Raw genomic sequence first — 16,188 nt, forward strand, 5'->3', positions numbered from 1 at the left:
CATTATATTCATCAAATTATGACTACTTTTATAAAAAAGGCAACAAATCGGTTTAAAAATATCAGGCTGAGTTCATTGAAAAAGGCCACTGCATTGCGGGTTATACTTTAAAGGCTACTTCTGAAATAAAAAAAGAAGAATTTCCTCTGTCATTTATAAAGACACCTTTAAAATTTATATGATAGCTGTATTGGTGTATAATGTAAATAAGTCAGTTATTTAGTCATTAAAAACAGCTTAAAATGTAGTTTACAATTATATTGGGAATTAAAAATAGTGTAACGTATTTTTTCCAAGTTAATCTATAGGACGTTGTTTGCATTAGAAAATTTCTAACAATGGTTAAAGGTAAGTTTGATTTTAAAAATATTTTATCAATTATTTTCATATATACTCTTATTATGGATTTTATTAAAAAATTAGATACATTGGTTATATTAATTTCTTATACAGCCCATAAAAAACCTATATAAAATTTCACCTTCATTTTAAAAAATCTTAAGAATCGTATATTCCAAAAACAATATCCAGTGTCATATAAATATTGATTCAATCTCCATTATTTGGTGTAATTAGTCATTTAAAAGTGTCGTTACTAGGGTTTGAGTATTTTGTTCCAATTTTATCCAGTGTAGATATCAGTTTTGGACATTTAAACGCCTAAAATGTAATATCATTTGTATGTTATATTCACTCTATTAAATAGTTTACCTTGCCGACATGTTCACCACTAGCGTTCCTAAAAATATGTCGAAAAAAAAATTAAGAATTAAGCTTTGTTTGAACACGGTATAGTAACTTACTCATCTGTAACATCTGTTTCCTCGGTACTAGTTTTTTTATTTAACGTTGATTCCAGTTTTTCGTATTCGCTTCTGATCACACCTAAAATCTTCTCTGAATCTTTGATAAGATGACAGTAGTTACTCTCGATTTCTGCAATAGTATCATCATATAATTTTTTTGTTTTTATTCTTTGTGCCATACTTTTATTTATCTAAAAAAACAAGTAAATAATTTCTTCATGATGTCTTTTGTACTTGATTACACAAGATTATTTACCAAACATAATTTGTATGTAACCCTTTCCATTTCAGTTTCTAATTTTTTTCTTTCTTTGTATTGCTTATCAATTATGTAGGTTAATTCTTCTCTGTGTTGTCTCAAACAAACAATGTATTCTACTATTTTTTCATTATTTTCTTTCAGTTCACGTCCGATTTCTTCTTTGTTAGTATTAAAATCTTGATTTGGTGGATATATTTGACTGCTTTCTAATCTCAATTCTTGGTTTGTTTCTGAGGTTACAATTTCATTAAAAGAGCTTTTGTGATTCCCTGTTACGTTCTGTCAGAAATTGAAAATTATATTCCTTAATATACATTTAAATAATAAGGATTAGCATAATACTTACAATATTACTTTGAATGGACACAAATGGTTTTGAAGCATTTTTTAAATTACTCAATGAATTTGTATCCATTTTTTATTAACAGATAATCTTGATAGATTTTCCTCTGTTTCTGTCTAGTTCAAATGGATTGCTTCTTATACAAATTTTCTTACACTTTCAATTTTGAATTTGTGAGAAAATAGTATGACATTCATTTTATATAATGTTTCATAGGAAAAGATGATAAAAACTATGGAAACAATAATAGTAATGTCTTCTTGAAAATGTTTTTCTAGCGATGTCTACAGAACCTACAACCCCTTTGATGAAAACCGGAAGTAAAAATGCAGAATTATCACCATCTACCCCACATAGGATTGAACTTCGAAGTGATAGTGCTGAAGATGTTAAAGTTGTTGAAAAAATAACAGAATCTACTGTAAAATCGAAAAAAAGGTTTGAAATGTTTATATTCACAAATCATTAAACGTATTTTTCTAATAATAAATTCATGAAGTAAATATAAATTTTGTTTTAGAGTAAAAAAAGGATGTTTATTTCCAAATGGCAAAGAAATCAAATCTACAGACAACCATAAATTGACTGAATATTTCCCTGTTAGAAGATCAGTACGTAAAACAACAAAGATTGTTTTGGAAGAAAAACAAAAAAATTTAGAACAAGCTTTGAAGAATGAATATGAAGAAGGTCTCGAGGTACCTAAGAATTTCAAAATAATTTTGAAAATTTAACGAAACAAATATCTATCAATTCTTATTCCAGGTGAGAGTATTTGAAGGTAAAGGTAGAGGTGTAGTAGCATCAAAAGATTTTTCCAAAGGAGACTTTGTAGTAGAATATAGCGGCGATCTTATAGATCCAATTGAAGCAAAATTAAGAGAAGAAATTTATGCCAGAAATGATAAAACTGGCTGTTATATGTATTATTTCAAGTATAATAATCAACAGTATTGGTAAGTCGTTACAAACATTTTTTTCTTTGTACAAAATAAATAAAATACATTTTTTTTACTTAGTGTGGATGCAACGATTGAATCTGGTAAACTAGGTCGCCTCGTGAACCATTCCAGAAATGGAAATTTAGTAACAAAAACAATTTTAATTGACAACAAACCTCGATTGGTACTATTAGCAAAAAACAATATTAGAAAAGGAGAAGAATTACTTTACGATTATGGGGATAGATCAAAAGAGTCATTAAAACACCATCCTTGGTTAGCGTATTAAAAAAATATTTGTACATTACTGTTTATATTTTCAGTGAATTATTTTGTTTGGAATGATTCGGTAACATAACAAATATTTATTTAGTTGCAAAATTTTATTAGAAACTTCATAAAGATATTTCAAACCATATTGTTATTACGTGAACTATTGAAAACACAGAATAAAATTGCAGTAACTGATTTTTATGTTCTGTTTGGAAAGTAGATTATCAATTACTTTTAATGAAACAATCAATAAAAGGGCCTCTTGAGTATGCGTTTCTGAAAATTTATATTCTATCAACTCTCAAGGATGTTATTTACTGATCTATTATTCTGAACTGATTTTATCTATTTCACTTGAATATTAAAAATATTGAATTGAAGATTGATACAAAGTGCCGTTATTGTTGTTAAAAATTTGTCCTCAATTTCTCTGTACAAATTTAGCTCCCCAAATTGTATGTAGACTTGAGGTTATGTTTGATATTTTTATTTCATCATTAAAAATACCGTAAAGTTGAGCGCCTTTGGTACATTTTTAAACTTTACATTGTCATAACTTTTAAACCAAATGTTATAAATGTTTATTCTTAGTCTTATTTTTTAGGTCTATATTAGTACTTTCAACTTTGAAATTGGCAAAAAGCTGAAGGATTTTTAAATCCATTTTCTTTAAATTATGTGCTGTTAATATTTTTTTCTAGTCCAATATGATCTATAGAAACGTTGAAAAAAGACATTTGATAAATGCATGAATAAAACATATTAAAAAGTCACCCAACTTTACGGTAGTTGTTAAACTATCTTACGAATATGAACTTGAAAGTCAAATTCGTCTATTTCGAAATAAATCAAACTTTATATGTTCAATATTGTTCCGTGAAATTTATATTAAATACCTTTTTGAACGTTTTTTTTTTATAGGAAAACTGTAAGTTGAATTATATTAATTTTATTATTATTTTTGAGGAGGTGTTCATATAGTGTATGTATTATTAGAAACAAAATTTAAAAAAAGTCATTTGTATATGAATGAATAATTTGACAGATTATATTTTTCTGCTTGTTTTAAAGCTTAACAAAATTTCTGACTGTTTCATAGTGTAATGATGTTTGCATTTATTTAATCATATTTATTCAAAATAAAAGTGTTTGAAAAAACTTTTTTATTTCAAACTACCACACCAAGGCAATAGACAAATTTAACTAAAAAAGTTTTTGAAGGAATTAAATTGAAAATACATCCATTGATAATCAACTGTAAGATGTTGTACTGCGAAATATCAAAGTTTTTATAAACGCAACATTTCCAGATTAACTTTCACTATATGAAAGAAAAAAAACCATGAAACACTAATTTCTTTAATCTACCAATACCCCACAGAAAAAGTGGAAATAAACCAAGGCGTGTGTCAAGACATACTCTCACCAACGATTTTCACTTCAGAAGAAGTTGTATAGGGAGAGCATGGTGGTAAGCTAGGAAACAAAATGCTGAAATAAAATACTTAAAATTGAGACTCACTCAGTCTAATTGTGAATGTTGGTATGGTGATAACTGTAATCGAATACGAAACAAAGTTACTTATATTTCGTCTGGTTTGTTACAAATTAGTAATGAATTCATCAAATTTTGTTCAATGGCTGGTGAATAAAACAAAATAAGTTTCGGTTCCTTAAGAATTGTACTATAGATGGGTAGATCAAATTACCTAACTGAAAGCATATGCCACATTTAGGATTTCACCTTGACCACCATAAATTATACCTATATATACAAAATAATTAGTTGGTGGATATCGCTCGAATCATCATTGGTTTCAAAAGATATATGACAACATCTTGTTTCTCTCTAAGAGACAATCCCTTATAATAAACATGATATAATATATTTTCTTAAGATATAAAGGTGAGTTTTTCTACAACAAAGTTTCAAGCCATGGATAATTAATAATTCATGGAGTTTTTAAGTTTTCTATGTACAAGAAAGTTTAAAACATTGTTGATAGATGGCGGTAGATACGCGGTTTGCATTAATACATCTTCAAACATAGTATCCTCAGACTCAAAGAGTATCATATTGTTGGCAAGGGATAGTTTGTTATAATTATGTGTATTTACCATTATTATCAAGTTTAAATGTCTTATTATTGGGAGATGCTTGATATCTTATCATTTGTCCTAATTCTCGTTTGGATTCAATTCGCAATAATAATCAAAAAACATTTGATTTAGCGTTGGTAATCTTGATATTATTAAATGATGATCATTACCAATTGAAGTTCTAAAATCCGTCCTAAAAAAGTTTATGTAGAACGGCTGTGGTTTATCAATATCAACCCAATTTTTATTGCTCTCACTCAGGTAAATAAACAAAGCAATACAGAGTGTTCAAGCAAAAATAAATCGGACGAAACCCTTCATTTATTTTTATTATTAACCGTATGAATTTCTGATGGAGTATTATTGTATATTCTGAATTCAATGGGGGTTTGAATAATTCCGGGGTAGATAATTTTCATTTTTGAATATTGTTTGATAGGTGGTATTCAGCCGTGACATTCGCATTTTAATACCTTGACACATATATACTAGATTTCCTTATGTCTTATCTTTATGACTCTTTTGTTTGCTTGTGAGAAAAATTGTTTGTTCTAAGTATAACGTAAGATTAAACTCAAATTTACAGAAGCAATGATTTAATTTTTATGTTAAAATCTTTGTAAATCAGTTCAATCGAGTTGTGTCATTTTAAATAATATATTTGACTCAAAGGCAAGTAACAGATATGTTCATGTATTTAAGTTTATGTATGAGTGGTAGAAATTAGTATTTCTAGTCTATTTACTCCTATTTTATCTAAAATTACATAATCAGTTTTTTGAAAACTTCTTGTTTCCTCAATCCGATAATTAATCAACGATATAGATGTAATAATTTATATTTTTTTTCTTCCTTAGTTTCCCCTTCCTATTTTTGCTATCCCTGGATGATAAAAAAAATTTTATTCACTTTCGACTGCTGTCGTCATTTGTTTGTACAATTATCGATAAATAATTTGCAATCAATTGTGGTTAACTTTTTAACGATTTTCTTTAACAAACCATATAGGAAAATATACCCATGGTGTGATATGGGTCCATTTTCGTATTATCAACACACTGTTTATGTTGTCAATACACCAATACTCTCAATTACACTGAAGCGCGTTTCGAAAACCAAGTTATCGTCTTCAGAATCTGAAGTTTACCTTCAGTGATACAAAAGTTATATACCTAGTTACCTATAGTTAAAGAAAGGTCATTAAGAGAAGAATACATGTTTCGTATTTTTCGTTTGTTGTATTACAAAAACCGTATCGGTTAATGTAAATGGTATCGAATTATAAAGCAAAGCAATTTATATACATTTCACACTGTGGTGTTATTACATATAACGCTTCAATTTATTTTTAGGCTCATCTGAAAATAATTTAATTAGTACCAACACTTTTAATAGACTATGTCGTTTAATTAACGATATTCCGCGAAATTGTTGATTATACATTCATTTTTCGTACTTTACTGTTTTCGACGTGCAACTATTTTATATGTAAGTAAAACACATCTTTTTATTTTTCAATCAAAACGAACGAATTCCGTTTAGACAATAATCATATTCTATTATACACTGCTCCGAATGATTAAGATATAATTTTGTTTAATTATATATTTTGAATGACATCACGTGTTAAGAATATATTAGAAACTAGTGATAATTAAATTTCGTTCTGTTTGTTTAAACTACCTTCGATTTTCATGGCGACCTTTATATGCACAATCTAGTACAAAAGTTCTATTCATCCGAATACTAGAATAATAATTTGTTTATCGAACTTAATTTTAGTGTAAAAACATATATTTTAGAGAATAAATATTACAAGTACGAATCACATGATTTCATGTATTCAACGACAACTTCCAAATTTAATATGTGCGCATATTATTACACGACATAAGAGCCCAGGGCCGTATTAAGCTAGGGGCTTGGGGGGCTATAGCCCCGGGCCCCAGGACCAAGAGGGCCCCATCACTTGGAAAACATTCTGTATTTTTGATGTTTCGATACCACAAATCTAACGTATTGATATTATTTTTAAAATATTATATTATTGAAAATGCCTATTACTTTTATTACTCTTGTTTTTCCGGGCTTCCGAATTCCTTAAGGGGGCCCCGTCACTATTTTAGCCCCGGGCCTCAAAAATCTTAATCCGGCCCTGTAAGGGCCGCTTGACAGGATGCAAGACTAAATATTTGATGCAATTTTTATTGCGTGTACGTTGCAATTTTTGGGAGAAATGAGTTTCTGATCTGCTGATACTACGTTACCCTTTAATGATTTCTTGGTTATATTATGTTTTATTTTCCTTAGAAGTTTTACAAATGCTTCTTCATCCATTCTCAATTAATTTTTGTATGTTTTTTTCGTCTAATTCTAAACTAAACTCATGTTTCCATTCGTTTTATCCAGCCAGAGCTTGGCCCACCATCGCCTGGGTGCTCTTTTCTGTCCATCAGGTTCCAAAAGCAAGGTAGCAGCTACTGATGCACTGATCACTTTTTTCATTTTTAAACCGCACACAAATATTAAATAAAATGCGGATATTTATCTTTGCAATATATTGACCTTGCTAACGATCTACTTGAAATACCTTTTGGGATAAACATGTAAAGAGAACCCCTTGACATGGTGCAAGACAACATAAATATTTTGCAAACTGGGCATATCTAAATAATAATAACCAATTTCGGTCGAAACAGCTGATTGATTGGGGAACTTTTAAAAATCTAAATTTATAGTTTTTTGTCGTAAATCATTCGGACATTCAATTACTCAATTTTCATTTTTAGGAGGTATACAGCGATAAAGAGAAATATTAATTTTGGTTAGTGGCAGCCATAATGTAAAGTCTATAAGGTATGCTATAGCGCACCAGCTGGGAAGCAGCCAATGAGATTTCGCTCCCAAAACGACGCGCCAATTTGAAACATTTGAATTGAATACATAATGTAAAGACTACAAGCTGTGCTATAGCGCACCAGCTGGGAAGCAGCTAATGAGAATTCGCTCTTATATCATGGCTGCCACTAACCAAAATTAATATTTCTCTTTGTCGCTGTATACCTCCTAAAAATGAAAATGGAGAAATTGAATGTCCGAACGATTTATGACAAAAAACTATAAATTTAGATTTATAAAAGTTCCCCAATCAATCGGCTGTTTCGACCGAAATTGGTTATTATAAATTGCAGCTTCAAACTTTTAAATTTGCAAGATCTTTTATGAAAAATTTAGAAATTTATTTTTAATCTATACAACCTGTACTGTTTTTGATTCAATATTATTTTTTTTTAGAGATAAAAATGGTGAGAATATCAATAACTCAAATCTATCCGATTATTCTTGTTCTAATTCCGTTAGTGTCTACACAAACAACAATTGCAACGAATCAAGTAACAGAAAATATTATAGTATCGACATTGCAGGAGGAAACTTTCGAGTATATAATAAAATTAGTGTTTGGTTTAGAAAATGAAAAAGTTCCGAGTTATTTGGTAAATTGGATATACGAAAATTCTAACGACGTTACCCCTAACGATATAACCTCTCTTTATTCGATTAATAACTGGAATTTATCAACAACTACAAGGGTATTAGAAGAATTAGGTTATAATCCTCATCATTTTTTCAGCGTGGATGGCTTAGAAAATATCCTGATGGAATTAAAATTGGATTTTAAGAATTTCTACGATACGATATTTTTTAGAAAACTTGGTGTTTCCGGTATACAATTAAGAAATTTTTTAAAAAATCTTGATATAAACACAAACGATTTTTCAAACGCCATGACGTATGGAGAAGGAGATCCTTTGGAAATATTTAAAAAAGGAAATTTTTCGGAAGAAAATTTTCAAAACGGTTTACAAGACATGGATAAAAGTAAAGAAGAACTTTTCGAGGTTTGTAAAGAGGAGATTCTTCTAAGCGTTAGTACGAAAACTACAAATGAAATAATAACGATATTAAATAAGTACGGTTTTAATAAGGAAAAAGCACTTAAACTGTGGAATTTTACGAACATAAATATAGAAGACGTTAATAACATCGTAGTATTTTCTGATCTTCTTGATGATTTTAAGTTCAATTTAGACAACATAACGTACTTGGGTATTTTTATCAACAAATCCATCGCTATCAATCAAATCGTATTAGAAAATATCAAAAACAATATGCGTTTATGTAAATTATTCGCTCAAAAATTAAGCGATTATAATGCTACGGTAGAAATAATGAATACGCCAAAATCTTACAATCAACAAATAATCACATTACCCGTAGTAAACAGGGATAATTTTACAACAAACCCCGCCGAAATAAGCGCGACAATAACAGACCTGTATAACTGTACATTTGTAACTGTTGAAAACGACACTCCTATTTATCAAAAAGTGCAAAATATTGTTATTAACGATTTAAATTTACAAGTTAGTTTGGATTTATTAAACATTAGTAAATTAGTATTGGGTAGCCCTTTAATTTGCGATAATAAAGTGTACGGTTTGGCTAAAGACGTCGAAGACGGAAACGTTGTTTTTGATACATTCGTAGTAGAACCATCAAGTGGATCATCTTCTACAATCAGTATACTTTTATTTTTACTTTGTGGTGCAATTTATGCTGTTGCTTAATTATGTACTATTTTATTTATAGTAAATGTTAGTCTAGTTGTAAATATTAAAATAAATTATTAAACGACTTACAATTTATTGTCCTCTAATTTATTAATAAAATATTCACTGTCCCTTAGTCGAAAAACAAAAAAAGATTTAGATGAAATAGTTATTTGAAAGAATACAATAAGTCTCTCAAGGTGCACACCGCACACGTTTGTTTAAGATCTTGAAAAGACCCTGTAACGTTTTCACTGCTCACGCTTGTGTTACTTTTGTTGTTATAAACATTATACGATATAAACCTACCAACTTCTTTTTGTAGATAATTTTCTTTAAGATATTTTGTCATATTATCTTTGAGTAGAAATATTTACATATTATACTTCATATCTCTTTTGTAGTTTTGTATGTACTTATTGGTGACATACTGGGTTCCTGGAATTTAAGTTATTTAGCACAGTTTAATTTGTCCTTTTGTGGAATTATTTTTATATAAACAAATTGAATTTTGGTTTATTTTCTTTTGAGGTTAAGTATTGGCCTACAGGACGCAAGCGTTATTGGAAATTTGCCAGACGTGGTATAACTGGTTGCGGAACTATGTTGCTTGTAAGAGCAGCATCTAGTTAACTGTTCACGAATTAAGTTATTCGTGCAGTATTTTGTAAATTCTGCGGATATTGATTTTTGGTTGTTGAGTCCGTTGAAAGGTTGTTTTGAGGAGTGATTTGTTAGCTGGTGTTTTTGAAACTGAGCTATTGTTGCACCTGGCTAGATTGTCGTCATGACGTGTGACCCGATTTTGCTCAAGAAGTCTGCTGCTAACTTAGTTCATATTTTCCTTTTGACTGTCAACCGATGTAGATTATGGATTTGATCATGAATTTTTAAATTTTATATTTGCGGAAGTCGTGATATTTCCGACTGAGAATTTGACGATTGAAGAGGTAGTTACCTTGTTCCTTTGGCCAGCGATCGTGGTAACGTTAAGATCAAATCAAATTTTAGTTGTCATTTAGTACTGTGGAATTAAACATGGCTGAAAAAATACGCGCAGCAACACGGCATTGTATCTCGGACATATGTGGTGAATTATCAGAAACACTTGCAGAAGAATTGAAGAAAAATAAAAATAAGCGTTACCAAATCAAATAAAAATAATCCCCTCACTCTGTACTAATGAACTAGACTAAACCAACATGTCTACACTGGTTTAGTCGGCGTTTTAGTTGCCGGAAGCAGTGGTGGGAGAAACTACTTGCTCAAGTAATAGAAATTGTTTCTATTCAATTGACTAAACAGTTTACTAAATTAGGTACTTGTGCAAGTACTAAATCAACTAAATTTAGCTACTCGATTTAGTAACTTGCTTTAGCTACTTGACACATGTAAGCTCGGTTTTAGACTCCACTAATTTCACTATCATTTGAAATATGTCCTCGATAAACTATTTGCTTTACCCTTCCCCATGCTTTCAAATCATATTTCACTGAACTGATTTTTTACCCAATCAGTAATTCTTTAGATAGAATTATTAAGACAGCAAAAAAGTCCGATGATTTCTATAAGTTCGTACCATTCAGTTTTTTTAAAACTTGCTTTAATTAGAAAATAGGGATTTCTTCCGCTCTAATATGGACAGTTTTGAGAAAAGGAACACTATTTCTGAGAATTTTTCCTTTCTAAAATTAAACTCCCAAAAGACAAACATCACCTTACTTCATTATGTTATTCTAAAGTGCGATAGATTTTGACTGTGTTTGCTGTATGAATTCCCTGTAAATTCGATTTCATAATGATATTTTGGAATCTGCATTCATTGAATGTGAAGCAACTAAAGTACCTAGACCTGGAGTCTTTCTTCTTATAATGAATGCATGAATGCTTCCTATTGTAAAAAATCTTTCGATGATACATCAAGCTGTTATTTGGATACCTTTCACTGAACAAAGCAATGAATACATAAAGTATACAATGAGTACAGAAATGGATATATGTTACATGAAGCAGTCGGTTAGAAAAAGAAATGAGTGTAAATCGATGATCTTATTCCGTTAATCCCGATTAACGGTGTGTATCTAGAGAGTCTTCAATGTATGCTACACTTAACATCGTTATTTTAAATGTAATGCCTCTCTTAAATTATGCGGTACGTCTATAAAAATTTTCGATACACCAATATCCGAAATAACTTTCCTCAAATTCTCTACATCAACTTTTCCTGGATAATCGTCCTGAGATGACCAAATCGTCAAAGTGGAATTGTCATTTAGCAACAATTCTTTCATTTCCGGTAAACTATTGGCCACTAGACCAGCTCGAACAGCGAAAGTTAATTCGTTGCTTACCTTAAATATATATATATAAAATATTATAGAATAACAATTATTATTGGGATTTTTTTACCTTATTCTTTTCGATTACTTCTAGCATTTCTTTTATATATTTCTGTGAATAATTCTGATTTGCATTGCTTAGTTTTGTCGTCCATCCAAGAGATAAAATAGAATACTGGAATTTTTTTACAGCAGATAAGAATCCTTCAGCATCTACAGGATTAACTTTTATAAATTCATTTTTGTCATAATTAGGGCCGGGCAATATGTCCGCATTCAACCAAAATGGATACTTTCCCTAAAAATTAGTCGCTATTTATGGCTAGTATAGCCTTAAATGTTTTTACCTTATTATATTTTAAAATGGAATCCAAAGATGCTTCTACTGCATCTAAACTTTTGAAATCAAGTTTTAATCCCTTTCCTTTTCCAATCAATATATCAGATTTATCATTAAAATTATCTATTTCTTGTAAAAACATATTTAAAGATAAATCTGATGTATCATCTATCGAATGTGCCATTACAGCCATTTTATTTGGAGAATCAGTCAAATAACCATAAACCACATCAGCTTCTATCATCATTACTTCATCTAAAACACAAGAAAACATACTAATTTAATTTATTTCTTTATACCCTGATGCATTCCAGAAAATTGTGTTTATAAAACCGGTTCTTAAGATACAATAAATAATAATATTTTTATGAAACTTAAAAAATAGTTTTAGTTAAAGTTTTGAGGATAAAACAAAATAATTCAATCATTTATTTTACTTCTACAATCAAGATTTTGCATTAATAGCAATAAAAAGGCTTACTATGGTGATTAATTGATTTCCTAATATTTTGCTCATTTAGTATGAAAATTGATAATAAAAATAGTTCATAATAAATGATCGTTGGTGCGACAAATTTTTTACATATTTTACTTTGATTTCAATTAACTAAACAATTCAAAAAAATTTTTAATCGTGCGGCATATTATTATTAATTCCTTTGTATAAAACTCACCGTTCTGAAGGGTGTTTTGAAGATATGCTTGGCTATTAACTGCATGTGCCCAAATAACATTACTAAGATCGCCCTTTATTTGAGGAAAAAATCTATTGATATCTGCATTAGACATGATTCTAAAGAGAACGATTAAACACATATAAGTAGTTTATATTTCTAAAATCATTATATTTTTTTTATATAGGCAATATTTTATTAATTTTTACATTAAAAATACGATTTGTGGCTAAATCTGTAGGAAATGTTTAAATAGTTGCCTATATTAATACGGTTGTATATACACGTAATTTAATCGTTTGTTATGTTTGTTGCCTAAGTAGTTTTCTTAAAACTAGTGAAAATAGTATAAAAACCAGTATTCCTAAATATCTGAACAATAAATAGCAAAAGATAATCACTTAGTTAACTACATTATAAAAATATGTAACATATATGTGAATCATAGCAATAACTGATAACTAACCTATAAATGGTTGTACTTATCCGACATCAAATGATTAAAATTATTCTTTTTATAGTCTAGTCCATGAAATCACCAGCGATAAATTATTGTTTTCGTTGCTTAATCTACACACCATTATTTTTATGAAGTTAATTAGTACCCATTCGATGCACAATTCCATTAACAACACGTCGTCATAAGAATGTACGAGGCGTATTCAAATATTGATTCAGATGTTTACAGAAAACATTATATAGAAATTAGGTATTAAGAATACATGATCTTTTTTTTATCTAAAGGCAAATACATTTACTTATGTGTGTTGTTTTTACTATCTGAAAATTAGTTACTGAGATTGTAGGATTTTCTGAAAAACTGGACATTATTAGATCATGTATTTTATTACTCGTTTCGATCTTTTGATATTTTCTGTTTGGTGGGATTTGATGAAACAATTTATATTTTTTAAATAGAATTTGTTATCTATAAAGTATAGAATACCCTATAATACTTTATTACAAAATAAATCCTTATATCAATAAAAAATCTAGATTTAATTTCCTGGAAACATGGCAACGCTGCGACCGAGAGTTAAAAGAATCACCCCTCTGCTCCCGCTAAATTAGTTGATGTTATGAATTGTTTTGTGTTGTAGTGAAAATAAAGAGTTAACTTTAATAATTTCATTTAAATAAAGTTTGACTTTTGATCCGCTACATATTAATACGATACTGAATATTCATAAATTCCTTTTTTTGCATTACAATATGAATTAGTTTTCCTTTCTGTGATAAATAACCACGAAATCGATTTGTGGGCGAAAGTTAGGTTAAGTGTAGGTTTTTGGCTAAATTTATATGGATTTAGGGTAAGTTTATGATTAAATTTATAAAAATTGTCCAAAATAATGGATCTTTATAATATTTTCGCTTTTATAACTATGTAGAATACGTTTTATAGAAATTGCAATTACGTTGCAATAATATAGTTGGCTAGAAAATAGTGATTTTGATTTAGAACAATTTCATCACTATAAGCTATTTATATATACTAATATGACGTAAAATTTAATTTAGCAATTAATAATAATTAATATTAATTCAAAATTAGTGAACTCGAAATATCTTTAATAGTTCATTAGAGATGCTATACATTATCGATAAATAGACAACGTTTTCTTTAGAATTCTCCGATAAACATTATTTAACTACAGTTAATCACAGCTTTTGCTATCAATTTTTTTTGTTACATATTATAAGTAATTTGTAAACTTGTATATTGGGGAATTGTAACCTTTTTATCGCTATTACAAGGCGAGAACTTCACATTCGTCACCCCATAATTCTCATACTTCTGAGTAATGCTCTCCAAACTCATCAATATAGATTAAGTATAGTTAATGAATATAATAGATTCCAAAAATTATTTGTCCTTTGTTTATTTTTAATTACGTACTTTTAGCCTTTTTTCATTTATATGATTGCAAATGTTTTTGTAATTTCATCGAAGTTTTCCTTTTTCTTTCAATACCTCCTTTGTTTGGTAATTCATTTTTTATTGTCGATAAAACTTTAATAACGATACAAACAGTTCGTCTAAAATTTCCCACTATCATTCCAATTATGTACACAATATTCGTGTACCTAATTAGATAAAATGATTATTTAAAATTACTGTTATGTATACTTCAATTAAGATTTTTTAAATACTTTGGGAACCTATATCTATTCGTTGATCTGGTGATACGACAACGTGCTCCTGTTGGTGAGATTTAAACATGCCATGTGGCGGTATAATTACGATGATGCCAGATTTCGTATAACGGCAAACATTATACTTGTATTCGAAACTAACACATTGTCTGATTAAAAACTTTTGTATACATTCACATATATAATGAATCGTATTAAGTTAAATAAATATAACATCCGACTATTATCCTTATCATAGATTTTTTTTTATATATTATAAGTTTCAGCAGCAAATTTTCCAAGTTTATCGTAAATTTTCACAAAAAAATAATCCCAGTAGTACTTTATTTGATAAAGAAAGCTTAGCTACACATAAAAGAAAAATCTGTTTCAGTATTATTGATATTATATTCGCTTATTTAGTTTACAAAAGTATTCCGTGTTTAAATAGGTTCTTTTAAAAATTTTTCCAACTTTTTCTGAGTTTCTTTCGTCCTAATTTCCTGTTCAATTTTCGCCAAATACATCGGATTTATATTGATGTTGTCGTACGAATCAGTTTGCGATTCGTTTTTCGATGGTCTTTTCGAGGAACCGCCCGAAGAAAACCGTCTGTCGTATGATTCGAGCGTATACAATTCTTTATTGATCAACATATCGATACGGTGTTTGCTGTCGGTTTTATAAAGTTGGTTATTTAATTCTGGAAGTACGCTGGATTTTTTCACCCTAAAAAATTATTAAAAAATATTCATCGTAAGGCAAGAAGTATAACCATCTTATCTGCTTATCGAATTAAATATGTTTAAAACTCCATTATTTTCATACACATTCCCTAATACGTCTAATCACTAACATTTCGTTCCTTGCCATCTCTATTTTAAATTACTCAACCTTCCACACATTATGTTGAATTGAGAAAATTCGGAAATCTTGAGAAACAAGGTAGGACATGAATTTGAGCTTGGTCAACCGAGTTTTGTTTGTCTATATGTGTGAAAACTTCAAAATTTCTTGATGTATCGATATTCGTAAAGAGAAGAAGAATAAGAAGAAGAATAAAGGTGGCCTTTAGTAATATATTATAACGTTAATCTCGTATCATTTTCACCTTGACTCGTGAAACAACGCTAGTCGTTCTCGGTACCCGTGGAATCAATTAAATGTAATACAAAAATATGCCAGGAATATAGAAACCATGAATGCGGAATGGTAATTTGTATGGGATTATGGGGGATACGTTCCTAGGTGACAAAATAAATAAATAAATACATAAAAAAATCAATTTTATTTAAGTTTTTAAACATTTTGATTAATTACTTTAGGCTTTACAATTCAGACTGATACGGAGCAGTCGCATTAGC

The 16,188-nt window shown here is 29.1% G+C and overlaps 3 protein-coding genes across 4 annotated transcripts; 1 reads left to right on the forward strand and 2 right to left on the reverse strand.

Annotated features, from left to right (window-relative positions):
- Nucleotides 1-134: 134 nt before the first annotated feature.
- On the forward strand, nucleotides 135-3,706 carry LOC130440604 (histone-lysine N-methyltransferase PR-Set7-like). The gene is made up of 5 exons (XM_056773868.1): nucleotides 135-348; nucleotides 1,690-1,849; nucleotides 1,932-2,109; nucleotides 2,177-2,367; nucleotides 2,431-3,706. Exons 1-5 carry the CDS (start codon nucleotides 339-341, stop codon nucleotides 2,639-2,641), a joined length of 750 nt encoding a protein of 249 aa, XP_056629846.1. The 5' UTR covers nucleotides 135-338; the 3' UTR covers nucleotides 2,642-3,706.
- On the reverse strand, nucleotides 394-1,663 carry LOC130440614 (uncharacterized). The gene is made up of 5 exons (XM_056773878.1): nucleotides 1,415-1,663; nucleotides 1,063-1,347; nucleotides 804-997; nucleotides 712-739; nucleotides 394-660 (listed from the first exon to the last, which is right to left on the reverse strand). Exons 1-5 carry the CDS (start codon nucleotides 1,481-1,483, stop codon nucleotides 577-579), a joined length of 660 nt encoding a protein of 219 aa, XP_056629856.1. The 5' UTR covers nucleotides 1,484-1,663; the 3' UTR covers nucleotides 394-576.
- A 4,983-nt stretch (nucleotides 3,707-8,689) lies between the features above and the next one.
- LOC130440587 (protein FAM151B) lies at nucleotides 8,690-13,568 on the reverse strand. 2 transcript variants are annotated; one of them, XM_056773851.1, is made up of 5 exons: nucleotides 13,155-13,568; nucleotides 12,689-12,807; nucleotides 12,022-12,269; nucleotides 11,745-11,972; nucleotides 8,690-11,686 (listed from the first exon to the last, which is right to left on the reverse strand). In XM_056773851.1, the coding sequence occupies exons 2-5, from the start codon at nucleotides 12,801-12,803 to the stop codon at nucleotides 11,453-11,455; spliced, it is 825 nt and encodes a 274-aa protein (XP_056629829.1). In that variant the 5' UTR covers nucleotides 12,804-12,807; nucleotides 13,155-13,568; the 3' UTR covers nucleotides 8,690-11,452. The 2 variants fall into 2 exon arrangements, with proteins under 2 accessions (XP_056629829.1, XP_056629837.1); XM_056773859.1 differs by lacking the exon at nucleotides 12,689-12,807 and having other exon boundaries at nucleotides 11,314-11,686; nucleotides 13,155-13,328.
- Nucleotides 13,569-16,188: the final 2,620 nt, after the last annotated feature.

Source organism: Diorhabda sublineata, chromosome 1, assembly GCF_026230105.1.
Source record: "Diorhabda sublineata isolate icDioSubl1.1 chromosome 1, icDioSubl1.1, whole genome shotgun sequence".
NCBI classification, from domain to species: Eukaryota; Metazoa; Arthropoda; class Insecta; order Coleoptera; family Chrysomelidae; genus Diorhabda; species Diorhabda sublineata.

Coding starts and splice junctions, on each gene's coding strand:
- LOC130440604 (XM_056773868.1), top strand. Junction 2,110..2,176: donor AATATGAAGAAGGTCTCGAG/GTACCTAAGAAT, acceptor TTCTTATTCCAG/GTGAGAGTATTTGAAGGTAA. Junction 2,368..2,430: donor TATAATAATCAACAGTATTG/GTAAGTCGTTAC, acceptor TTTTTTACTTAG/TGTGGATGCAACGATTGAAT.
- LOC130440614 (XM_056773878.1), bottom strand. CDS start 1,483: ATGGATACAAATTCATTGAGTAATTTAAAAAATGCTTCAAAACCATTT. Junction 740..803: donor GAAACAGATGTTACAGATGA/GTAAGTTACTAT, acceptor ACATATTTTTAG/GAACGCTAGTGGTGAACATG. Junction 661..711: donor GTGGTGAACATGTCGGCAAG/GTAAACTATTTA, acceptor ATTACATTTTAG/GCGTTTAAATGTCCAAAACT.
- LOC130440587 (XM_056773851.1), bottom strand. CDS start 12,803: ATGTCTAATGCAGATATCAATAGATTTTTTCCTCAAATAAAGGGCGAT. Junction 12,270..12,688: donor TCAAAACACCCTTCAGAACG/GTGAGTTTTATA, acceptor CTTGTGTTTTAG/ATGAAGTAATGATGATAGAA. Junction 11,687..11,744: donor AAGTAATCGAAAAGAATAAG/GTAAAAAAATCC, acceptor TATATATTTAAG/GTAAGCAACGAATTAACTTT.